The sequence below is a fragment of the Marmota marmota genome, unplaced genomic scaffold (genome assembly GCF_001458135.2).
Source record: "Marmota marmota marmota unplaced genomic scaffold, marMar, whole genome shotgun sequence".
NCBI classification, from domain to species: domain Eukaryota; kingdom Metazoa; phylum Chordata; class Mammalia; order Rodentia; family Sciuridae; genus Marmota; species Marmota marmota.
The window spans coordinates 28624840-28652621 of record NW_026000249.1 but is presented as its reverse complement, the minus strand read 5'-3'; the positions used below and the strand labels follow the sequence as shown (position 1 = coordinate 28652621).

Genomic DNA, 27782 nt, shown 5'->3' with positions numbered 1-27782 from the left:
AATTTTAAAATCTGTTTTTTACCATTTGTTATGCTATTTCTATTCAACAAAATACATACATAAAAATATAGTAAAATTGGCTAGGTTTAAAAGTCTTACCTCAAATTTTGAGGTGCTTCACCAAACAAACTACAAATTTCTCTAATTTGTTTCAGTGCGGGAATAACCCATTTGTCATTTGTGCGAAGTTCTTCTATAAATCGATCTATCCACTGGATCTTTTGTGTGTCACGGTCCTTAAACAAACAATTTCAATGTTTTATATAGAACTATAATTGGAAGAATTCTATCTTCACACTTAAGAGAATTATAAAAGTTTTTCTCGTCTGATTAGCATTACAATTATGCTGTAATTGTAGTAAAGAGTTTAATGTTTTTTGAAAAACTATGTTTTAATTTCACATTTACTACCAAAACTCCAAAAAAGTAAAGCACTATTAAACAAATGTGGTATAATATATGTTTGCCAGAAGGTATTGCCTCTTATCCAGTGTTTTGAGATTTTGCCATATCACAGGATTGAAGATTAACATATAATACCCTAAATGAAATGTTGTACTATTGAGGAAATTATATCAATTTTTTCTTACCTCTCCTATGAGCAAAGAGAACCTAATTTCTCTTAATTCTGAAGACCCTAATCAGCATGTCTTATGATCTATTTGAAACTGGTATTTCTGCATTGTACATTTAATAATACTACCATTAAATAGTCTTTTGTTTGTACTATCTTTCTCCCAAGGAGAATCAGATGATTCACTAAACCTTGATGTAAATACCTAAGTAAAAAAAAAAAAAAAAAAAAAAAAAGGCAGACTTATTCAAACAAAGTCAATTCCTGAAGATAATTTGAAAAATAACAATGTTAGAATAACCTGGAACTGTTCTACAGCTAAGCTATTCTAACTGTGAAAGAGAAGGCCACAAAAATTGAGAAAAGCAGCACATCCTTACCTGGGAGCAACTATAATCCAATATTTTTATGTGGGCACTGAGGGCCAGGTCCATGATATCTACAGGCACATCATCACTGTGGGCCAGATTCCAGAGAAGGTTCAACACTTTGTGTGCCATCACACCATCTTTATCATCTTCTGCAAGACGTCGAATCAGCTCAAGCAGCTTTTCGCGTTGCTTTTTACTAGCATTCGTCCAACTGGCCTAGAAAAATAATTTCAGTGACGTGAAAACAACCTCTATTTGGTTGCTGCTTCTTTAATGCACTGTTATCAAGTTAACTGAATTCAATTCATCAGGGAAAAAAAAAAAACATAGATGAGCACAGAATTATGTAAGTGATAATATGAAAGACGACAATAGTATTCATGGAGCAGAGTCAAATTCCAGGAAAATAGAAAAAAGTTTCCTTTTAGAGTTAAACATCTTACCTTGGGTTTCCTAACTTCAGTATTACTGTCATTTTGAGCAGGAAACTTCTTTGTTGTAGAGACTGTCCTATGAGTAGCAACCCCCACCCTCCTGTGATAACTATTTCCACACTGTGTGCGTGTGCGTGTGTGCGTGTGCGTGTGCGTGTGCGTGTGTGTGTGTGTGTGTGTGTGTGTCTCTAGTGGTGGGGGGCGGATAGTCTGTTGAGAATTAAGATTTGACCCTCTACTTGTGACTTTATAGAAGAGAGCAAAGACAAATTCATATATCAACATTTTCATAATGAATGCAAAAAGGTGATAGAACAATCTGCATTACATGTTTGAAAACAAAAGAGTCTGTGACAAAGTCTAAATTATTCACAAAGAAAAATATCACACAGGCTGAGGTTGTAGCTCATTGGTAAAGTGCTTGCCTCACATGTGTGAGGCACTGGGTTCGATCCTCAGCACCACATAAAAATAAAGATACTGTGTGTTCATCTACAACTAAATAAATATTAAAAAAGAAGAAGGGCTGGGGATGTGGCTCAAGTAGTGGCATGCTCACCTAGCATGTGTGAGGCACTGAGTTCGATTCTCAGCACCACATAAAAATAAAAAATAAAGATATTGTTTGTCTACCTAAAATTAATAAATAAGAAAATTTTTAAAAAGAAGAGAAAAATATCACACTAGGATCCTGACTCAAACATACTTCTAAAATCAAGTATAACGTGAGACACCTGTAAGATTTTACACTGCTTGATGATGTAAAGAAATTGTTATTTCTTTTGGTGATAATGGCATTGTAAGTATTCATGTGCTCATCTTTTAGAAATGTGGACTCAGATAACTAAATATGAAAAGAAGAAATTAAGGACATGTGTTCATCCAAACAAACCATACGGTGATTGAAAATGACAACCACAAACGGAGAAATTTTAACTATTGAACTGACAAGAACTAGCATTCAGAATATGCCAAAAACTTCTATGATTCAGTAAGAAAAAGACAACACCATAGGGGAAAAGGTAGACAAAAAGACTTAACAGGCATTGAGCAAAAAAAATAAGGAGAAGAGCTCAAAAATACCCGAAAACATGCTTGATTTCTTTATTGACCCAAGACATAAACACTAATAACCATAAGGTAACTTTTCACACACAGATAATCAAAAACAAGTTCTGCCAAGGATATGAAACCCTTGATGAAACTGTAAACTGATGTATTAAAGAACAAAGACTTTCTGAGAACTCAAACATTTAAAAACCAGACTCTGGGCCAAGGACCTATAAAGTCTAACCAAGAAAGTTTGGATCACTTGGTTGCAATCTATGAAGAACTACAAAATGATCCAGACTTCACACTTCCTTTAATCATCTGTACTAGAAACTTTCGAGATACATTCCATAAGAATTGCTAGATTTAATCAACGTCATAAAAAAGAGAAAAGGCCAGGGAAAGGGGCGACAAAATGTGCTTGCTACAAAATGACAAATGCTTTCCCCCCGTCCAAATAAAAATTTTTTAGCCAAGGGAAAAACCGTGATTGTTATATTTAGACTTTACTGTATTTAGACCACCCTGAGGAGGATCCAGGGAATGTAATAATAACCAATTCCTCTCTTTAGTCCATGATGGCCATCACTGGTCATGTGCCACCATTTTAGAAGTCATCACAAGATTAAAAACGAATGGCAATTAACTATAGGGTACCCATGACAGTCTAAATTAACTGTAGGGTGCCCATGGTAACAAATTCCAGTTTTTCCTCAGCAGTCTTGATGTAATTCAATGGACAGGAGAAAATGTATAAAGTTTTACCTCTACAAGTATGAAATACATAAAAATAAGGTACTAAAAACTGCATGAAAGATTCACTCAATACTTTATTCCTTCAAAGTGGATTTTTGGATGAGGCTTTAATTTACAACTTTAACATCCTTAGGATTCATCTGGGAAATCTGCTTACATACATACTGCCAGGCTTCATACCTAGTGATATATATATCTTTATTTTATTATCTATTGTTATGTGCTGCTGAGGATTGAGCCCAGAGCCTCACACATGTTATACAAGTACTCTACCACTGAGCTACATTCCCAGCCCTATTTTGTATTTCACTTAGAGACAGGTCTCATGGAGTTGCTTACAGCCTCACTTTTGTTGAGGCTGGCTTTGAACTCGTGATCCTCCTGTCTCAGCCTCCTGAGCCTCTGGGATTACAGGGGTGCACCACCTCACTCGGACAGGTCTTCTATTCCACAAATTCACTAAGCACTTGGGATTTTACAAACCAAACCCTACCAACTGATGAGAGACTATTACACAACATGGCCTTAAAACGCACAAGATGGCACTGATGCAAATATGATTATAGGGGTGTTGGGTTACCTTAAGAATTCTATTTCCATTTAGTCACATGCAGCTTGGGCATTTGTCCTCAGGACCATGGTATTTGCATACCCTTCCTTTCTACTGTAATCAACCTTCCTGTAGCTCTATAGTTTGCTTAAGTCTATTACCAAAATATACACCATGAGGGGAGGACAACCCAAAATAATAACCTGAGTTTTAAAAAGAATGACATTCCTTATTTATAAGTTATGATTACCATTGCAAAACATGAAGTCCTCATTGGAAAAGAAAACAGTGGCAAAGTCCTTCACACCAGAGACAGTTTAATGAGATTTCTATGAAAGTATTTTTATTTAAGAACAACATATCAATCTAATGAATCAATTCTATTTAAAATAAAGTGGTAATATGTTAACAATTACCTTAAAGCAATCAAAAAGATGATCAAGTTGTTCAGGAGAAAAATCCCATGCTAATTTTGCCAATAGATCATGTACATTCTTTACAATGGCTTCATGTTTCCCCGCCTAGTAAGAAATAAAACCACAAGCATATTAAAATGTGAACAATAGAAAAATAGTATGAACTGCTGGTAACTATCAAGTTATTCCATCTCCTTCATTTAATTGTGTTATGTAAAATTCCTAACATAAATGCTTTAGGTCTAAAATCTGGCAATTCAATTTCTGAATACACACAGTTAACGTGTACTTTGACAATTACAGTTTACTGAATTTAACATACCAATTATAATATTGTAAATAGGAAAAAATAAGGCACATTAATGATACTATTCCAAAATCAGAACCTAAAATACTCAAAAGCAAAACTACTCTGTTGATTTCTACAGACTTAAGAAAACCCAAAGCTTTGTCATCTAACACTCAACAATGCTTCCAAAGTGACTTACAAATAAAAATCTATCATTAAGATAATTGAAGGATTTATGCATTTTTACATCTCTGAAACTTTCCAATTCTCCTGATAAATTATAAGACCTTAGGAATAATCACTACAGGTCTTTGTAAATAATTGAATGATATAACTATCTTGATATTGGAAGTTTTCCCGCCCCCTTCTAAATCTACAAAGTAATCAGTTAGAGTTGTCTTATGCTCTTCCAGATAATGTTATTACTTTACTATTTGCATCTTATTTAAAACCACCTACAAAATGCCAAACTTTACCAAATACAAATTGATAGAATATTTTACATTTTAAAATATTAATGGCTATTAAAAGTTTTCTAGAAAGATTTCTGTAGGAACTATTTAAATGTACAAAAAGTCACATAACACAAGCCTGTGTCCCATTCATGACTGCTGTATTTGAGATTTTAAGCAACTTCTTTCAGAAACAATAACCCCCACCCTAAATTTCCTTACCTGTGCTGCCCAGATATTATCAAGATCTTGCAAGGTCAGAGCTTTTTCTTTGATGACAAAACGAAGAATCTTCTCTAGCTTCTCTACATACTGTGGTTGATGAAGACTATCTCGCAAGACTATGGATAAAATATTGTTCTGCTGTATCCATTCCTAAATAAATTTAAAAATGTGCTTCAAAAGCAGAAACTACAAAATGCAGGCTTTATTTTTTTTTTTAAGAAGTTTTATTTTCATCTTGGGTGAAAAGGCACTCTTTATATATTTTTTACTTTATAAACTGATTACCATGTGCCAGACATGGCACCTGCTTATCGATCAGGTCTGTCATATTCTAAATGAACCTAGTGAGGGGATATATTACCCTATTACAGAAAAGTAAAAGGGTATGCAGGTGGCTCGAATTAGAATCTGAATCAAGTCTGCCCCTTCCACTGTCTGTTCCAGTAGCATTATGCTAGGTTGCTTCATTGACATTCTATTTAAAAATCCAGCATCCATAGCAATGAAGGACCAGGTCATGATTTAAAAAAAAAGGTAGTAATCTACAACGCATGGCTTTACAGTATTCAGCTGACTGAAAATAAGTAGTAGTCAGGCCCAAAATGTGCTATAGAACTACACTTCTCAGCTGTTAAAGGGCTGTTAAAACAATTTTTAACCCATTATAGATATTTTCCTAAACTACAGTAAAAATGTGACTAGGTTAAATTACCACTAAAGTTTCTATACATTCAATGCTATTTTCTGTGCCAGACATGGCACCTGCTTTCCCAAGGCTGAGAGGGACATCACATGCACAAAATCAGACATCCATCTATCAAAACACCTCCCAATTTTAGGGTTTACTTTAGAAAGTTCCTATTACTAATTTTATCTTAAGTGGATTCTTGTTTATTAAAAAAAGAATCATGCTTGGTCTGGTGGCAAATACCTTTAATTCCAGCAATCTGGAAGGCTAAGGCAAGAAGAGAACAACAAATTCAAGGCCAGCCTAAGTAAATTATTGAGACTCAAAATAATTTTTAGAAAGGGCTGTGGATATAATGCAGTGGTTGAGTTCTTGCTCAGCACATGTTGAGGCCCTGTGTTCAATCTCAGCACCGAACACACAAAAGAACAAGACTTACCGCCATTCGTTCGGCTGTGAGCCACTCTTCCTCCTCAGGATTACCATGCCGATGCGTATAGTATGACACACTAGATATCACCTTGTTGACTTCATTCAGTGCATTCATCTTTCCATTGAAAGAAGAAATTTGCAATAATCTGTAGGAGAAATTCAGCGATAAGTATGATTCTCAAAATTCACACACATGATTACTTCAAGAGATAAATAACTTACCTAAGTATCATTTTTAATCTAAATATTTCTAAGTTTTTTACAGTTTCTTCTTGTCCTGGAACCCTTGAAGCTAAATTCTTCAAAGATTTAATAATCATTGAAAGGGCATCATTTTTGGCTTCGTTCTTTGCTTCCTTTTTCAGTTCTTCATCAGTTAAGTTTTCTAAAAACTGTGGAACCATTTCTATTATTGGAAGAAAGTACTTTTTCACTGTATGAAGAGTAAGAAACTCATAGCATTGTCCAAATGGTCTGAAATAAAAAAGACGAGACTCCTGTATTAATTCCTTATAATCTATTAAGATAAAATTCTAAGACTACGTATATAACATTTTTTAAAAATCCAAGTAACATAAGAAAAACCCACATTTGAACAACTCCATTTTTTAATCAAGCAATAAAAATACAATTTCTGCGTCACACTGAATATTCATCTTAAAATATAACTTACTTAATAAGGGCTGCAATTATTTGAACATTTAATGCTGATCCATTAATAAAACGATCATGCAGTATCTGGAACCCATTTAAAGTGCCAAATTTGTTGAGAAGATCCACTAGCCAACCCTGCAATACAATTAATGAAAAAAGTTAACTTCCTGCTTTTAGGGGGGAAAAACTACTACCTTGACTGATACATACTAGAAATAGTAAATTCAATAAAACAAAATTATGTCAAATCATCTTCGAGAAGACCTCAGAATACTGCATTTTTTTCCATCATCCCACTTGAGATATGAGCAACGGAAGTAGTAAGTACACTGAGACACAGCTCTTTACTCATACCATACAGCCAGCAACCAGGTATTAGAAGCCATGCTTCTATTTCAGCAATCTCAACATAAAAGAATGAGTATATTCTAAATATCTGCAAATGTTCTACATTAAAAGCATAAAGACTTCAAAATTTAATAAATCAAGAAAAAGCTACTTAGTAACGTAGTATAATAAATTCTGAATCCATTTCTTATTGTAATTGTGGATACTAAAAAGTTGCTATAAATATAATTATTTCAAAGCCTGAAAGCAAACTGGCCATTAAAAACTAATCCTTGGGGGCTGGGGTTGTGGCTCAGTAGTAGAGATCTTGCCTAGCATGTGTGAGGTACTGGGTTCGATTCTTAGCATCACATATAAATAAATGAATAAAATAAAAGTCCATCAATATCTAAAAAATATTTAAAAACAAACAAATCCTTGATGTGCTAGGGATGTGGCATGGTGGTAGTGTACTTGCCTCCATGAGCAAGGCTCTGGTTTCTATCCCTAGGACCACAAAAAAACTAACACCAACTCAACATACCAATACCCCTGAGCCCCTGAGATTAATGATACCTGCAGTTCCTTTTGCTAAATTTTAAGAATGCATCTAGTCCTCCTCATCTTAGAAGCAGCACCATACAATAATAGTCTTTCATCCTCTTCTTTAAGGAACAGTGGTGACTCAACGTACAATGTAGCAGGGGCAGGCAATAGCTGTACAACTAAAACCATGTTTATATGTAAAAGCTTTTAACGTATTAAAGGTTAAAGCACCTAAGACAACATTTTACATCTTGCCTTCTTCAAAGAAGCCACATTTTAGAAGCCTCTGAGGGAAAAACATGGAGGAAAAGAGGCACTCTATTGAGCCTTAAGGAAAAATAATTTCTACTTAGAAAAAAATTTCCAGGAAAAAGGGAAAATGATACCATAGCTTTTATTGTTCATGTGTGTTTTAAAGAGAAAATATGGTAGCTGATAGTTTTGATATTATTTTGGGATAATGTAAATCAACTACATTCTCCCCTAAGTCTACTAGCACATTTCCATCCAAGTTCATGTGGAGTTTCCTTTTTATTTGGTCTTAAAATACTAATTCAAAACAATTAAAACTCTTAGTACTTAATTCATTAGACATTTTTGGGATTCGGTAAGTATAAGAAATTACATGCTCTTTTTTAAAACAAAATGTTTTAATTGTAGTTGGACACAATACCTTTATTTTATTTATTTTATGTAGTGCTGAGGATCAAATCCAATGCCTCACTTGTGCCAGGCAAACGCTCTACCACTGAACTACAACCTCAGTCTAGTACATGCTCTTTATGTAATATATTCTTATTTTTTCAGTAATAAGAATGAGACTATTGGACTGATATGCTAATGTTATAAAGATAGCGTGTGTGCTCACAGTAAAGACTAGTTAAAATCTAATCTTTCCATATTTCTTCAGCTGCAATGTTTACATAATTAGGAATACTGAAGTGTACTTTAAACTGAAGTGTACTTAAGATAGCTTTAGCAACTGGAAACAAGAGCCCTCCTTATCTCAAAGTTCTCAACACTGACAAGGACAGACCACTCACCCTAAATAAAAATTCACATAGTCCATAATTCGTTATATTTTTAAAACACACACACACACATATTTGGTTGTAGATGAACACACAGGATCTTTAATTTTATGTGGTGCTGAGGAATGAACCTACTGCCTCACACATGCAAGGCTTTACCACTGAGCTACAGCCCCAACCCTTGTTATATTCTTTAAATGTAGTTTTAACTACACTATTGCTTCAACCTATCAAGTTTCTACTATTTTTTTTTTAAAATCTTTACTTATTTTGCCACTACTGGCTCAGCATCCCAAAGCCCCAAATCCAAAATCTAAAACCTTTTGAGCAATAATGCACTTCAGATTTTCAAACCGGGGATCCAAAATTAAAAAACAAAAAATCGCCACATGCAAACCTGAAATCTGAAACATTTGCAGGACAAGGATACTCATATTCAACCTATACCATGGCGGGGGCAGGTGGAGGGGCAGGTGGGTGGTGTCAGGGAGGGGGACGTTTACATTTCCTTCAGGTTCTTCTTTATATCACCGTACCTACATCCAACTAGGGACACAGTTAAAAATTTTGCCCGATGTATCTTTCAATCAATTTTCAAAAAGTTGATAAGACATATTTAACAATGTGGAAAACATGAAATTTCTCTGACTGCAGTAGGAGGTAACTGAGCAGGTTTAACTCCACAGAATAGGTTTCTCCATGGTTTAGTACCCATAACTTTGGCTACATTCAAAAAGAGTTTATACTTTTAAAGACTTCAAAAGGCTAAGTACCCTGAGAGCTATTTAAGAACTAGACTTCAAGATACATCTAATAACTCTAAAAAAGAAAAAAGTACTAGCCATGTTAAATCAAGTTGTTCCTTGAGTCTTTTAAGACTTGCAGATCATTGATCCACTAAGAAAAAACATAAAATAAAATTTAAAAATACAGGTATAGATAAAAATTGATTAAGACTGCAATTATTTTTATATTAATCTGATCTACTCAAGGAAAAATAAGCCATCTAGTGACAACAATATGAACTGAGAAGTATCAGAAAACATCTCAAGTTCAATATATTTTTAATGATTTCAGCTTCTAACAAAATAAACCAAGTACATGCCTTCAAATTTTTGTGGCTGATCAGAAAAATGAAAATTTTCCTAACAGTCACAATATTACAAACATCTCCCTAAATTCTAAAATAATATCATTGATAGTAATTAAAAGAAACATAATTTTTAAAAATTTACAGTAAGGGGATGGGGTTGTGGTTTAGCGGTAGAGCACTTGCCTGGCATGTGCAGGGCTCTGTATTCAATCCTTAGCACCACATAAATAAAACAAAGGTATTTTTTTTTTAATTTTTAAAAAAATTTACAGTAAAAAAGACCCACATTTGTAAAAAGCATATAGTCTGTTTGCACTGATATGGGAAATTTACATTTATGTAAAGAAAAAAATATAAACCTGTGTATGTGTGTGTGTGTATAAGCATTTATAGGATAAACTCGATTTTGGAGTAAAACAATCTTAGAATGTAGAAAATGTTAAGAGCCTTATAGAGCAACACCTGAGGTTTTCAATACAATATCCTACTCTGTTCTTATTACAAAGGAAAAACAGTCTGTTTCATATTAACCCAAATTATGATTACTTCCATAGAAGCTGAGTAGAAAACAATGAGGACTAGTTACGTAGAGAAAATTTTAAAAGATGGCCATAAGCACTGAACTAGAATGCTGTGGCTATGTAAAAAGGCTCCCAGTTTCATATGTTTTCATTTAAAGTCTCAAAGCAAATTTGACAGACTATATATTTCAACACAGAAAAACTTACCAGTAGTACAAAAAAGACAGAGCACAGCTTTGGTACAAAACAAAGAATTCAAAAGACGGAATAATGCAAAATCCCTCTAAGAGCAATGGGAAATAACTCTTTGCCATGTTAAGAGGTTCAGGTTACAAATTCTGTGGCAGACCAAAACAACTGTAATATTTAATTTTGGAAATAACAAACCCAACACACTTTTGGTGATCGAGGGTCTGGAGAACGAGCGAAGAGTTCATCTTCAGGCAACTGAACACTTGAGGAAACTGATTCGCATGGACGTGTACCATTGTAGATATGAAATTTGCAATGAGGATTTAAGGCCATGGCAAGAAGTTCTAGAAGTGGAAACCAGTCTTGGGACAACTTTGCTACACATAGCTCCACCAGGCGATGAGTATTGTTAATAATACATCTCTGTTATATGGGGGAAAGATGATTGAAAATATCAAAACACTGCACTTTTACACAAATACCTTATGATCTTACTCTCCATTTTTCTATACTAGTCATCTGAATTATAGTTTGATTTCACTTGTATTAGGATCAAACTACCAGATGACAAATAGCATTTATTTACTTCATAATTTACAGGGTATCTACTTTGAAAAGCCATTTCCTATGAAATAGGTGCCCCAGGTTATCAATTCCTGCTCTACGTCCACACATAAGAGGTAAACTACCATTCTTTCCTCTTTGGAATTTGTATACCACCAGCAGCAATTCTCTCTTTTTTCCCCTTGATAGTGGGGACTGAATCCAGAGGTGCTCTACCACTATGCTACGGCACTTTTTATTTTTTGAGACAAGGTCTTGCCAAATTCCCAAGGCCGCAATGAAGTCAATGGCTCATTATTCTTTTGTTTAACTGCTGGGAATTGAACCTAGGGCCTCACACACTCTAAGCAAGGACTATACCACTGAGCTACATCCCAGCCCTTTTTATTTTGAGACAGGTCTCCTTATGTTGCCCAGGCTGGCTTTAAACTTGCCATCCTCCAGCCTCAGCTTCCCAAATAGCTGGGCTTATAGGAGTGTACCATGATGCCTGACTCAGAGGCAGCCATTCTAAAACTCTACATAATGTCAATTACCCAAGATGAAGATCTGTTATCCTCAATGACACAATTTCTAGTTAAATCAGAAGATGTTAGAATTTCTATGCCATAGTCATAGTAGGGAAATAGTTCACAGATGACAAAAAATATCATCTGCTTTATAATCTATGACATTTCCATAGCCAAATAAGGAACAGACTTGGGGTAATTACAATATTTCATCAGTCTAAGATATATCTTGTTTTATTTTTTTAGAGATCTTTAGAATCTCCATCTTATAATCATTGATTAATGAGGTGTTTGAGGATGATTTGTTTGCCTTTGCTAGTTATAGAGAACACCACCAACATAAAACCATTTTAAATTCTCTACTTAATGTTTATATTTTAATATGACAACCGTAATTTGAATTCAGACTATGAGGCTGAGGATGTATCTCAGTGGCAGAGCACTAGCCTAGCAATGTATGAGGCCCCAAGTTCAATCCCTAGTACTGCCAAAATAAAAAAGTCTGTTGAATTCAGACTATAAAAAATAACAGCATACGATTTAATTCTTTAGGATGTCTTTTTTCCTCCCTCCACCAGGTGGCAAGATTGAAACACACATGCTTCTTTGCCATCCCCTTGAGTTCATCTCATTTACCTCTATGCTGTCCTCAACATGTTTTACATTCTTGGGTATTTTTCTTCCTTAATGGTACATAAAACAGTGATGCATCTTATAATTGATAACAACACATTTTCTTTTTGGTGTTACTGGGGATGGAACCCAGTAGTGCTTTACTACTAACCTATATCCCCAAACCCTTTTACTATTTTACTTTGACAGAGGGTCTCACACTAAGTTGCTTAAGGCCTTGCTAAGTTGCTGAGGCTGGGCTCAAACTTGTGATCCTCCTGCTTTAGCCTCCTGAGCTGCTGGGTTCAAAAGTGTGTACCACTGCACTTGGCTGACAACATTATATTTTTAATGAAATGTGGTAGCCTAAGGTCACAAAGCACTTGAGAACCCCACATTTTCTAATTCTAAACCTCAAGCTCATTCTAAATGACCACGCTGCCTTCAATAGGCAATAATAATAATATATTTTACAAAATTCTAAGTTTCATTTTTACTCTTTTTTAATTAACCAGCCAAATACATAACCAAATAAACCACACACACACCCCTGTACTTCCTTCCCAACAAAAAGGGGATCACTGGGCAAAATTATATAAGTCATATGCAACAACTTACATGTATTTCAAACTTCCATCCACTCACTGCTTCATCTGTAAGGATTTTAGTGAATGATATTGTTAGCCCATCTCGAAAAAATCGCTGACAGGCTTCACTTTTAACATCAAGGCCTAAAAGGTGGGGGGAGAGAAAATTAGAATGCAACATAATATTTATCTGGTTGTTTTACAATATTCAGTGATAAAAGGTTACAATTGGATCAAATAACTGTGAACCAACTGTGAATCAAATAACTTTTCTCTTTATAATCTGATTATCTCAGTAATTTACTACAGGAACATTAAAATTGATTAATACACATAGCTGTATTTCAAAAAATGAAGTTTTACTTCATTTAATCTTAATCTCCAATAACCTAAAAATTAAGTGCCTAGTGTTGTAATAGTTCTCCACTAAGAGAATTAAACTGCACATAAAGTAAACCAAACAACTGAAATGAAAGATAATTAACACTAAGCTTTTACTTCTAGACAACTGAATATAAACAAAATCCCTTTTTATTGGCTTCTAATGTATTTAACATTGAACCTTATTTTTCCAAGTGTTTTTCTTTTTTTGGAGGGGGGGAAATCACACCTGTTTTTTGTTGTTGTTTTTTTTTAACCACATGTAAACAAGATAGTTTATTTTTAAAACACTATTAATGAAATGGCAATCTTTATTCAAATGACCATAGAAGATGTACTAGGTACAAAGACAAACACATTTCTTGATTCTGTCATTTTAGTAGATCAGTCAGAGGGCAAATGTAAATACTTTGTCAATTTACATAATGCATGTCCTGAGACTGGAAATGGCTCAGGATAGACACATACACAGTTAGCTATACCTGAAGTTCATACCATCACCTACAGAGTAATTAACAGTAAAATGTTATTTTGTGTATACTATTTCCCCATAATGGACAGGACTCTACATTATAAAGGTTTTTTCACCTTTGAGTGACAATCCCTTTATGAATCTAAGTAACAGATCTGTTCCTTAGAAATATAAATATTCATAAATTTTGTCTATTAGACAATTCATAAATACCCTTGAAGGCTGTCCAAAGATTATGAGCCTTGATCCTAAGCCACAGCACATCTTTATAACAGGAAAACAAGGTCTTCGGGAGATAAAGGGAAAAAATCTATCTAGTAGTATCCATCACAAAAAGCATAATATCAAAACTTACCTTTCTTACTAAGATCAATAGCAGCTTCTAAAAGCACTTCTAATTCCCCTTTCGGCAAAACAGGAACCACCCATCGAGGCCTAAGAATTTTTTTGAAATAAAAGATACTTATTGGCTGTGCACTAAAAAGGGCATTAGAAATAAGTTAGTAATTATAATTACTCACCCTACCATGAATATATTAATATTAAAATAACATTAAAATATTAAAAACAGCAAGGTGGGCAGAAAATCTGCTTTGTTGGACTAAGCACCATCTGTTGTCTCTACAATTTTTGAAGGTATTGTAAAAATAAAAGCAATGAGGGAAGGAAACTAAATCATTCTAAAAAAAGGCAAAAAAGAGTCTTTTGAGATTCAGAATAGCAGAGACATTCTTCAACTTCCTCACTAAGAAGAAAAAAATTAGGAGGCAAAGGACTAATTTAGGCCTCAATTCACCATAATTCATTCACTTCTTCTGAAGGGTAAGTGAGTTGTGGGTCCGCAGTCTCCATGTTTCCACAGAAGCCCTCTGCCCTGTTCTCTCTCTGCTCTCCAGAAGACCAGCCTTCTTCCATCCATCCCTTAATCTGCTTTAAGAGCTGGCTTCTTCAGAATCCCCAAATACTCCAACACTTTAAAAAAAGGCATTTCATTTCCAAACAATCCACGAAACAAATGTATATTACCTGTCATTATTTTGTTTACATTTTAAAACATCCTTTGTATTTTTCTTCCCTTAAGGACTGTTAATAGTAATTTTTGGTTGGATGTATGAAAGGGGAAGATAAAGAGAAATTTACCTGCATGATATAGTTACATGTTTAATAATATATGTTCAGGTATTTTTTTTTTAAAACGCAAAGGATTTCTATGTCCCCTGACATTTAATAGTGATTTATTTTCAAAAAGTGAAAATACAAGGGGGAAAAGTAAAGCAAGTGCCTATAATAGGGTTTCTGTGTTTTGGTTACACTCCCTTTTTATGGGGCTGGGGGGATGCATCACAACTTTCTGGCACTCATGTGTTGAACCCACAGCCCAGTGAAGATCATGCCCATGTGGATTTCCTTAATATGCTATTCTTTCATCCTTTTAAAATCTTTTTCTTGCCCTTCACAGAAGCTTAAAGCCTCACTTTTGAGGGCTCATAAAGGGCAGGCACTGATGAACTCAGTCTTCTCATGACCTGGGTTATCCCAGGGCCACTGAAAAATTATTAAAGTCATCCAACAACCAACATGCTTCATAAACCCTTGAAAACAAAGTACACAGTAGGGCTGGGGTTGTGGCTCAGTGGTAGAACACTAGCCTGGCTTGTGTGGGGCACTGGGTTTGATTCTCAGCACCACATAAAGAAATAAATATATAGTGTTCATCACAGCAAAAAATATTCTTTTCAAAAAAAAGGTGTACAGGTAGTTCTTCAAAAACATACTAGCTAGGGTGGTCATGGGTCTAAAATCTTTGATATTCTCATTCCCTTTATTAAGTCTACTTAAAACCATGTTTTACAAAGTACTTAGCAATGAGTAAGTGGAGACTCTGAAGGTGGGCAGTGGGTACCTGTCATATTCTTCTTCACTCTTTTCTTGTCCACAACAACACACAATGCTGAGAAAGCTAACCAGCTTTCTCGTATGTTACAAACATTAAAAAACAAAACCAACTCACCTGTTGATCATATCATCCAACTTTGCCAAGTCAGTATGTGGAAATGCAGGTTCCTCATCTTCAACCTGTGGTGGGGCATCACCTTGACCTTGTTCATCTGGAGGAGTTGCGGGGGAATTTTCATTGGAAGAATCAGGCGACGAAGTCTTGATTAAAAATTAAATATTTCAGACTTAAGTTTCTATAATATATGTACAATATCCATTAATATAAACACCAACAGAGATTAGTATTATAAATATAAAAATTTTATAAAAATTACATACTTTTACTAAAAATATTACTGAAAGTTTACAATGTTAGAGGTGGCTTCTATGCTACTGTGTTTTTAAAATAATTTTACTTAATCCTCAACAGCCCAAGGAAGTATCTATTCTACTGTCATTTAATAGATAAGAAAACAAGCTCAGTTAAGGTCACACAGCTCAAACTGTTGTCAGGACTTGAATCCAGCTCTATTTTAAAGTTTGTGCTTTTACCCATAATTTATACTGCCTCTCTACTAATACTTTTTCATTATATGAACACTATCATGATACAGAAATTATGGTATAAATATGAGACCTATTATAGATTAAGAAGTTTGATTTTCGGGCTGGGGATGTGGTTCAAGCGGTAGCGCGCTCGCCTAGCATGCGTGCAGCCAGGGTTCGATCCTCAGCACCACATACAAAGATGTTGTGTCCGCCGAAAAACTAAAAAAAATAAATATTAAAAATTCTCTTTCTCTTTAAAAAAAAAAAAAAGAATCTTAAAAAGAAGTTTGATTTTCAACTTCCACTTTTTTTTTTTTTAAAGGGGAAAAATGTGTTTTTCTGTGAATATGGAATTCTCAAACTATTATCAAACAATAATTAGGCACAGTGGTGAGCAGCTGTAATCCCAGCTACTCGGGAGGCTGAGTAAATGAACTTTTATGACCTATATTTTACTTTTTTCTTTCTTTACTTCTTTCCTTCCTCCGCGTCCTTCCTGTGGTTCTAGAGATCCAACCCAGGGCCTCTTACATGTTAGCTACAAGAGCTACACCCCAGCCCATGACCCTTATTCCTAAATTTAGAGAGTAGGTGTATTTCTCTTTCAAAATGAAATCAACCTAAATTCTAAAATGATTTTTACTCATACTTCTTGAATTTTCTACTCACTGTAGGTTGATGGGCCTTTCAGAAAGAGGGCTGGCACCTCTTTCACTATCATCAAAGTGCCTACCGAATAGTTACATAATAAACAAAAGAGTTGCATAAATAAATGCTCAGTCAGGTATACCACCTTAATATCTTTATTATGGTCTACTTACAAAGTTTATACATAAACTTATATGGCCTATTAGCGAGTGAAGGGTAAACTTTTACTGAAGATGTTCCGGAGAACACATCAGGTGCCGCAAAGCGACTCTCCAGGCACAGAATTCAAATGTTAGAAGACCAACAAAAATAACTTAAGTATATAACTTTAAAAGCCTGTTTCTTTTTTTGTTGTTGTTTGAAAAAGAAGAAAGAAATCTTTCCCCTGGTATATATGTGATATTTTAAATATATATGAAATACGTATATCTCACAGAAAATGTAAAGATAAAAATAAAAATGAAAACATCTGTTAATACCACACCAGATATGAACCTATCAATGATACTGCACTGTAATCTGTGGGCCAAAATAAAGCCTGTCTATATCTATGTATAAATTTTTAATAAAATTGGGATTATACCTGCTTATGTCTGTGCCCTTAAATTCAATACCTGAGTAGTAAATTTTTTAAATTAAGACTCTATAAAAAATTAATGGCCAGACAATATTACCATAAGGGACATTCACTATCTTGTAATTTTTGCTGCTAACAAATAAAGCTATAATTAATCTTTTTATGACAAATGTTGCATTTTTGCCGAGGATTGGATACTAGAAATATAATCACTAAACTGAGAGAATAAACAATTTCTTTTTATAACACTAACATATATGTTCCCAAATTCCATTCTAGCACCTTCACTGGCCATTAGATTTATGGCACAGGAAAGACTTAACTCTGTGACCATACACATCTGTATTTTATGTCTTAAAAGTGGGAACTGGAGAGGAAAAGGAATTTTTAAAGTTGGCACATTTGTTAGGGAGACACCTGACCTGCACATTTCTCTAAAATATCAGAGAAGGACAGAGAGAAAGCAGCTCTGTCCCATCAGACTACTGATAGAAGATCTAATCTGTCACAGTTGGACAGTAAGAACTTATCCCCAAATGACAAATATATTGTACAATAAAACACTTTTGCCTTAAAACATTTCACACAGATTCTACAAAACCAAATACCAACTATAAGCAGTATGTCTGTGACTCCCAAACAACTTCAACTCATTTATCTCTAGATGCTATTTGAGCTGCATATCACAAATCTTAGTGCTCACCTTATTCAGTTTTAAAACTCCCCAATATAAAAACTGTATATTAGGGAAAAAAAGCTGAAATCCATTACCTAAACTTCCATTTCAAGAAATGAGAAAAAGTACAGCAGACTGAAATCAAAAGAACAGAGGTAAGGGTAAAAGCTTGGGGGGAGGGGTCAAAGCCCCACCAAAAGCTGGTTTTCTGAGATTTTTAATGAGATTGATAAACCCCTAGAAAAATCAGGAGAAAACACAAATTAACAGTATCAGAAATGAGTAAGAAAATACTACCATAAGCCCTAAGACACAAAAACATAATCAAAAGGATGAAAAGATATTATCAAAGTTGGTGGGGGCGCATAGCTAGCTCAATGGCAGAGCATGAGCAGGCCCTGGGTTTGATCTCCAGTGCATGTGCGTGCTCGCATGCACACCCATTATTATAAACAACCATACCTCAATAAATTTGACAATCTAGAATTGTCAAATTCTAGGTATGGTTGTTTATAATAATACAATACATACTCAAACAGCACTGTCTAAAGCAGTTGAGCTTTCTTATTACTGTGCAAGACCTGTTTACTTTTCTTTTAAAACAAAACTTATGATTATTTCACTAATCATTCAGAACATGCTTCATACCATGTTAGTATCATATAATAGACATAACAATTTCAATGTCCTACCTGATTCTGTTGGAGGGGGGGCTGAGACTGTCCATCAGGAGCCTGGCCCTGGCTGTCATTCCCTCCGACTGGAGAGCCACGAGTCGTGGCTGTCATACTCGACACAGGGCAGATCTTTGCAATTTTGTCTGCTTATGTAGTTGTCTTGAGAAAAGAAATTATAGTCCACTTATACAAGATGAAGTACCAGCATTTGTCAGTCTTAAAAAGCTCCAATTCAAGAATAAACCATCTTGCAGAGACCATTGCATAACCTACAAGTAGAAGGGGAAAAAACTGTTTTAGCTATAAAAAACATGAATTAAACAACTGTTCAAATTTAGTACCACCAATAAATGAATCAGGTCAGGAGAAGGTGGCTATCTAAATGAAAGAGAAAAGTAAAAAGCTCAAGTTTCATACCACATTCAACTTAAACTGATAATGGCACATCAAAATATATTAAAAATAATAGCTTTAGTATGTAATATTTCAGTTTTCTTCTAAACCTGACTCCAAACATAGTAGCAAGGCACTTACTTAGTTGCCACTTGATTATTATGGAGTACCAAACTATCTGTCCTCAATTTGCCAATGCCTTAAATATACCACAAAAATGTGTGTAAGAGAAAGCAAAAACAAGATTTTTTAAAAACATTTCGGGAAAAACTGCACATCTAACACTTATCATTGATACTAGGAGATCATGATTGTTTTTAGTTTCTTTTGCAGTGCTGAGAACTGAACCAGGGGGGCCTCTCACATGCTAGGCAAGTGCTCTACCACTGTGCTCTACACCTCCATTCCTTAGAAGTAGTTTTAACATAAGCTTTTCATGCTTTGGGAAGAAAACTCCAAGAGTGTGCACATACAAAGGAAAGACTACATGAATGCAGCAAAAAGGAGACCATCTGCAAGCCAAGCAGAGACTTCAGAAAACATAAAATCTGACACCATGATCCTGGACTTCCAACCTAAAACAGCGGAATGCATTTTTTTCATATCTCTGGTTGCCAACCTCCAGAATTTTAAGATAGCAAATTTCTGTTGATTAAGCCCACCCCACTCCCAAACCAAAGAAAAAACAAAACAAAACAAAACAAAAACCACTCTTTGGGGGACTTCTTAGGAAAAGGCAAACTATTTCAATACAAGTGAACATCAAGTGACTTTAGCTCTACAACGTTGGCAAGGTTGAAACCACAGGGAGTCCTGAAGCCCTGCAGGGCTATAAACCACACCTCATTTTAAGGAAATCCTAATTTTAAGCAAATCTTTGCAACCTACCAAAAGTACACAGGAGAATACTACCAAATCCTCAATTGTATATTCATTAGACCAGTGAATTCCATATTTAGCTAAATAGTAAAATCACCTGAGGTATTTTAATAACACTGATGCCCAGGTTCCTCTCTAGATGGAATAAATCACATCATTTCTTTCCTGTGATTGATTTCACTGTGCCACTAGATGGAGAAACTTATTACTTGATTGATTATAAGTACTTGGTTAGAAGTAAGGTGACCACACCTCATATTTTTGCCCAGAACAGTCCATGTATGCCTAAAAATTGAAATATAATCACTTAACCCACAGTCAAGGTTCTAACTTACTGGCTATAAGAGATATTATGGTTTGAATGAGGTGTCCCCCAAAAGCTCCTGTGTAAATACAGGAATTTTCAGAGGCAAAATCATCAAATTACAAAAGATAACTAGTCTGAGTAGGCTGACTGGGTGGTAACTGTGGCATGGCTGGACAAGGTGGGTCACTGGGGGCATGCCCTGGAAAGGTGCATCTTCCCTGTGACCCGTTCCCCTTTCTCTGCTTCCTGGACGCCAGGAATGAGTGGAGCATTGCTCCTCTGTGGCTCCCTTTGTCCATGCTGCTGCCTCACTTTGTGCCCAAAGCAACAGATCACTGGTCCATGGACTGAACCTCTAAAACTGAGGCAACATAACCTTTTCTTCCTCTAAGTTGTTCTTATCGGGTATTTTGGTTGCAATGATGAAAAAGCTGACTAATACTGAGACTGAGAGAAATTAGCCACAAACATTGCAAAGTTTCATTTCTATGTTTTCTAATCACAACCTTGCCAAGATACTCAAGACCAAATTTAAAACATGTATATAAAACATACCTAGGGCTCATCTGCTTTCGTAATATTAATACCCAAGTATTTATCACGAGGTACTTAGGTGTACGGAATGTCAGATCTATAAAGTGGTTTCCACCGCATGTCCTACTATGCCTCACCGATTCTCACACCCAGTCTACGCAGTACAGAAAAGTGGGTATTATCATCATCCCCATTTTATGGAGTCAAAAATAAGATCTGCAAGGACTGGTCCACATTATGTAGAGCCAACTCTAATTCAGATCTGACTATATGACTTCTTCCACTTCAAGGTTTCTCTCATTTTCAAAACAAGCATATCTTATACCATACAAAAACAATGAATTGTAGGTAGGTTAATGGAAAATGTAAACAGGAAAACTATAAATTAGAGAACATGTTTAAAACTTATTTAAAAAACACACAGAAGTTCAATTTTAAGATACACCTTCCTCTAAGCAAAATTCAAAGACATCAGGGAGAAAATTGAGATTGGTTTCTGTAAAAATCAAAAGTAAGGGCTGGAGATGCAGTTAGAGGTAGAATGTTTGCCTAGGACACTGGATGCCCTGGATTTGATCCCAACACAGTAAAAAAAAGTAAAATATTTTATGCCAAAGACATTACAAAAAGGCAGTTAAAAAAAAAAAAGGATATAAAGTCTCAGAAATACAAGCAACCAATAAACACATGAAATAGACAACTTTAAAATAAACCTTTTCACATTACGCATTGTCTGAAGCACTTTAAACCTCACATGTATTTACAATAGGACCTATTCTCATCCCTCTATAGATGAGTAAAGAGTGGAAATAAGCTCCCTACAGCATTACTTAGTGGCAAAATAAATTTCCAACCCATTTTGCCACTAAGTAATTCTTAACTGCTACACTACCCTACGTTATCAACCTCATTAGCAATTGTGAAAAATGTCAGCTAACTCATAATCCCGCCCCCCTCCCCTTATTTCCCTTTGAGAAAAAGGAAAAAGTTGTTTTACTACAAAGGGGACTCCTGTCCCAGAGACTGTGATTCTGTCCATCAGGAGGAACAGAGGGTTAATTTCATTCATACATCTTTCTTTACTTCAAGTTTGTTGCAATATCTTCCTCTTGTCCCCCAATCTGTGTTCATTATTCCACTACATACACTTCTTCAGTGGGTGATACTAAGAGTTCCACATTGCTGGGCAGGTGTGTCAGGACTCAGCATACCACCATGCAATAATTTGATAACTTTCCCTCAGCATACTAGGTTGCAAGCTAAGGACCAAGAAGTAAGTATGCAACAATTAAAAATAATTCCTACATTTAACATAACTCTTGTTCAAAACCCTACCTACGACGCTTATAATCTGCCTATCTTAAATGCCAGTAACATCCTCTCTTTTTCTACCTCTTTAAAATTAAGACAGTTAATCACAAAAAAATGCCTTGAGAATTATAATGGTGTCTCACAAATACCAAGCACATAATAAAACTTTTAAAATATAATTTTCTTTTCCCTTCTAAAATGTACTTTGTAAGGTTTCTGAATATTTGGGGAGTGAATTTGAAAATGTTTTCAGAATCAATTTGGAAATTTTTGATGGGATATAAAAACTTTACCACAGATATTCTACAATTCTACTACCTTAAGAGGAAAATAGGGGCTGGGGATGTGGCTCAAGCGGTAGCGCGCTCGCCTGGCATGCGTGCAGCCCGGGTTCGATCCTCAGCACCACATACAAAGATGTTGTGTCTGCCGAAAACTAAAAAATAAATATTAAAATTCTCTCTTTAGGTAGCTGTAGATGGTCAGAATGCCTTTATTTATTTTTTATGTGGTGCTGAGGATCAAACCCAGTGCCTCACACATGCTAGGCAAGTGCTCTGCCACTGAGCTATAGCCCCAGCCCACAATGTGAAATTTTACTGCATGAAGTTTAAAGAAAAAACCTCAATAAGCAGAAAGTATCTTAAATTTTCTGCAATACAAAGTAACAACCAAACCAGTAATATGAGACTGCATTTAGGATACACTGCATTTACTTCATATTCAAACTTAACACTCCAACCTTTTTGGGGGGAGGGGGGCTGGGGGGGGAAGGGTGGTGCTGAGCTACACTGAGCTATATTCCCCAGTCCTTTTTATTTTGAAACAGGATTTTTATTAAGTTGCTCATGCTAGCAATGATCTTGTGATCCTCCTACCTCAGGCTCCCAAGTTGCTGGAATTACAGAAATGCACCACCACACCAGGGTATAATGTCTTTCACATTGAGAAAAGCACCACCTTTACCTAGATAAGGTTGAGCCTAAAGTTGTTTTATGTTTTGTTTTTTTGAGGGGGAGGGGTTACCAGAGGTTGAGCCCATGGGCGCTAACCACTGAACAACATCTCCAGCCTTTTTTTATATTTTATTTAGAGACAGGGTCTCACTGAGCTGATACTCTTAACACATGGTAAATGACAAAACATTTTAAACTTTGTAGAACTGACTTCGCTAGCAACTTAAATAGGCCTACTTAAAATGTTAATGTAAAAATGTACAATAAATTGTTTCATCTTTGCTATAATCCAGTAAGACACATCTTTTAAGCACTAAACTTTCAAAATAACCATTTTACAGTACGAAAATATTTATTTTTAAGCCAAGAGTATTTACACCATTTTGAATTTTAGGTTTTTACTGCTATGAAAGATTCAATATGCTTTTAAAGGCAGTTTACATATTATCTTAAAGAAAAAGTATCCTATATAATAGTTTTTCCATACAAGAAAGGATATAAGGTATTGCAGGCTTGACACACAGAGAAATTGCCCAAACCCAAACACTTTATGAAGCACAATACAAAATAAAAATAATGAATTCACAATTAGCCTTCAATTTTTCAACTTTTCTCCCATTCCTCTATTTCAAAACTATTGCTACCAGGTTGACACACTTCAAATTTTAAATAAAATTTTCCTTATTAATAGTTAAAATTTGAGTGTTTACTATGTATCAGGCACTATTCCACTCAAGACATCTAATCCTCAGAAACTGAGGCAAGCTGGGCATGCTGGTGCACACCGTAATCCCAGCAACCAGAGAGGCTGAGGCAGGAGTAACTCAACTTGAAGGCCAGCCTGAGCAACTTAGCAAGACCCTGTTTCAAAATAAAAAAGGCTGTTGCTGTAGCTCAATGAGAACATTCCCAAGTACAATCCAAAAGAAGGAAAGGAAAGGGAGAGGGAGAAATGAAATGAAACTAGGGCAGAAAGGAAGCTGTCAAAATGGTATTTCCAGGATAAGCCCAGGCAGTACAAGCTCCACTTACCCAGTGTGAACCACCACACTGTACATTAATAATGTTGAAAATAAGTAAGGGGGAACAAACTACCATTAATCTCATAACATCCCCACCCTGGAGGTAAACTGTATCAAATATTTTTGATACAGAAATATTTCACAAAACTGAATTTTTCACTTAATGTGATTTTCCCATGTTAAGTATTCTTTTAAAACACAATTAGCTATATTCCCAAGAAATGGCATAATCAAAAATCACATTATAAAATTAACAGTTCAAGGCTGGGGTTGTGGCTCGGTGGTAGAGCACTTGTCTTGCATGCGTGAAGCACTAGGTTTGATCCTCAGCGCCAAATAAATAAAATGAAGGGATTGTGCCCATCTACAACTTCAAAAAAAATCTTTAAAAAATTAACAGTTTAAGAGACAGATAAGAATTCATATTAAGTTGTCTGAAATGCACCATTTTAAAATAGCTGCCATCCACAGCCAGAAACCTAAATATCTATCCCTAAGTAATTTTAAAATGAAACCTTCCTTCTTAAAGAAGTGTTTCCCTTAGCTCCACCAGCACTGCTATCATCATGGGTATAGAAGTTACCATTCTTATCTACATTATGTTCAATTAGACACAAAGAAAGTGAAGGCAACTATATTAAGCAAGGCCCCCACCCCACACTAGTTCTAGACAGCTTCACCACCTCCAATCAATAATCCAGAAAATGCAAATGAAGATGTCCAATTAATCTTTGTTAAATTCTAATGTTACTTGAACTAAATGTTCATATTCTGTTTCCAACATTAATTTTTTTTAAAATCCACCCCTAATTTTTGCCACTTGATCACTGTATATATCTGTAGCTATTTCCTAGGGCTAATTTCCTAGAAGTCATACAGTCACAGAACTGTATCCTGAGCTCAAAATTCTTTATGGCAGCAGAAATTTATTCATTTAGAAATGCTTGCTAATTGGCCAAATACTCCTATTCAAAACTTGTCCATCCTGAAGTCTATCAAGTAATGTGTACACAATTAGGGTACTAGAAGCTTTAATGCTTAAAAAGATTCAAAAACTTTAAGCATTTTTTCCAAGGCATTCTCAAACAGGAATTTTTAAGTGGTCAGTCAATTTGAATAAAATTTAAATTAAAAATGACTTTTGGAGAGGTTTTCTTTTTTTTGGTACCAGGGATTGAACTCCAGGGCACTGGACCACTGAGTCACATCCTCATCCCTATTTTGTATATTATTTTAGAGACAAGATCTCACTGAGTAGCTTAGCGCCTCACTGTTGCTGAGGCTGAGTTTGAACCCATGATCCTCCTGCCTCAGCCTCCTGAGCGACCTGCTGGGATTCAGCTTAAAAAATGACTTTTGGGAGGCTGGGGATGTGGCTCAAATGGTAGTGCGCTCACCTGGCATGCGCAAGGCACTGGGTTCGATTCTCAGCACCACATAAAAATAAAATAAAGATACTGTGTCCACCTAAAACTAAATAAATATTTTTTTAAAAAAATGACTTTTGGAATGGTGGCATCAGAAGCTCTATGGGCAATTTCCCCAGTGAAACCATAACAGGTTTAAAAAAAAATTAAATAAAAACATTTAAAGTCTCTGGAAATTGTCCTAAGGACATACAGGAAGGCAAGAAACTTTTAATCAAGAAAACCTACCATATACTAAAGTTAGAACACAGCCTGGCACGTAAACCAGCTCAGCAGGACAGAAGCTCCACTTCAGATTAGTACCAGAATTCTGGGCTCCTCCCTCCCAGTTGGTGGTATCTCCCCCTGTAGAGGAAGGCAACCAGCATTTCTCATCCATCACCCCCAACTGCAGAGCCTCCAGTGCAAGCCAGGAGTGGCTGAAAAGCCTGGGGTTCTTATTTTTTCCCATCCAGGAAGTACTTGTTGGGGCAGAAGATCAACCCTGGGTGCAGCAAACCAAGAATACTGCAGTCCTGATGGCCATCACCCCACCTCACCCACAGAGCCAAGGTTCTAAGACAGGAGATAAGCTGAGAAGACCAGAGGCTGCTGCTTCCACTCAGCACCCTGCTCAAGAAGCAGGGCAGTTAGAGAAATGAGCTACCATCCTGCACCAATTCTGAAAGTTTTTGCCAGGGGAAAAGGCTACCTGTAAGAATAGAAAACTCTAAAGTTCTCGAAGTAAACTGACTCTGCTTGGTTTAAGGGGGGGGGGGTGATTCAGTTTACCAGAGAGAACCAGGGAAACAGAGAGCTAAGTATAACTTTCCTGAGGTCAAAATAAACTTCCAACACTGGTGTGGTAATTTATCCCCCCAAAACATGAGAATTTCATAGAATCAGACTATGGGGCAATTTATATCCCAAGGCATCATGTAAAACAATACAGCAACCAGGCAGCAATTAGAAGAGGCTAACATAGCATGTCAATGGGGCAGACCTGCCCTAAGACAGGAACTTACCAAGAAAGCCTTGCTAAACTAAAACCATTCCCACCCTAAGGTGGTTACTACGTACAGGACTAAGGTTATGCCCTCTGAAGAACATCAGAGCTAGCATAATGGTGGTGGGTAGGGGTTTAGATAGAATTTAAGATCACTTAGGCAGTCACCAAATAAACAAGCAAGTAACTACAAAGGCCATGGTGGTTGGGGTGAATGAGGATTCAGTATCCAAAGTTACATAATATGAATGGTCCAGTATTAAACCCAAAATTACAAGACATGCAAGCAAACAGAATATGTGGCCCCTCATATAGGGGGAAAAAAAGTATACAGAAGAAACTGGCTTTGAGAGGGTCTAGATGTCAGACTGTTAGTAAAAACTTCAAAACAGCTATTATGAGTATGTTCAAAGGACTCAAGGATAAACACTTGAAGGAAAATATGATGACAATTTTTAAAGACTATCAGAAATTAAAGAAAAAAACACAGAAAATAAGAGTCAGGTACAATAACTGAAATGAAAAACTCCAGAGTAGTTCAACAGCAGTTGAATCATCAGAGGAAACAATCAGCAAACTTGTAGATTGTTAGATACAGCAATCTGAAGGAGGAAAAAAAAAAATGAGCAAAGAATTAGAGAAATGTGTGACACAATTTTAAGCACACTAACATGTACAATTAGAGTCCCAGAAAGAAAAAGACGTTAAGAAATTATGGTCGAAAACCGCTCCAAATTCAATGAAAATCACTTATTAAACGGAGAGATGCAAAATGAGAAATATCAAACTGCCAAAGGCAAATACAGAGATTTCGAAATTGAAAATTGAATTGAAAGAGCAAGCGAACCATCACAGAGGAAGGATTCTCAATAAGACTAGCTGAAGATTTTTCAATCAGAAACATGGAGCAAATTCAATGTGTTGAAAGAGAAAAACAAAACGATCAACAAAACTTCTTCAAAAATGGAGTTAAAAAAATCAATTTGCAGCAGGCCAAGGTGGCCCGTGCTTGTAATCCCACTGACTCAAGAGGCTGAGGCAGGAGGCTAGCCAAGTTTGAGGCCAGCCTGTGAAAATGAGTGAGACCATGTCTCACAATGAAACATAAAAAGTAACTTAAGTGGTATAATGTCCCTGGGTTTTACACCCGGTAACCGCCTTCCCTCTCCCAAAAAAA

The 27782-nt window shown here is 35.7% G+C and overlaps 1 protein-coding gene across 2 annotated transcripts in view; it reads right to left on the bottom strand.

Moving 5' to 3' along the window:
* The window catches only part of Usp9x (ubiquitin specific peptidase 9 X-linked), a 108397-nt gene that overhangs the window by 64331 nt on the left and 16284 nt on the right, over positions 1-27782 (bottom strand). For both annotated transcript variants that reach the window (XM_015488111.2, XM_015488112.2), the window contains exons 2-13: positions 18807-19060; positions 15738-15883; positions 14082-14161; positions 12905-13017; positions 10806-11024; positions 6911-7026; positions 6460-6711; positions 6245-6383; positions 5115-5267; positions 4152-4256; positions 955-1161; positions 100-236 (exon numbers count right to left, since the gene is read on the bottom strand). In XM_015488111.2, the coding sequence (XP_015343597.1) occupies positions 100-236; positions 955-1161; positions 4152-4256; positions 5115-5267; positions 6245-6383; positions 6460-6711; positions 6911-7026; positions 10806-11024; positions 12905-13017; positions 14082-14161; positions 15738-15883; positions 18807-18902 (1763 nt within the window). In that variant the 5' untranslated portion in view covers positions 18903-19060. The remainder of the gene's footprint in view (positions 1-99; positions 237-954; positions 1162-4151; positions 4257-5114; positions 5268-6244; positions 6384-6459; positions 6712-6910; positions 7027-10805; positions 11025-12904; positions 13018-14081; positions 14162-15737; positions 15884-18806; positions 19061-27782) is intronic.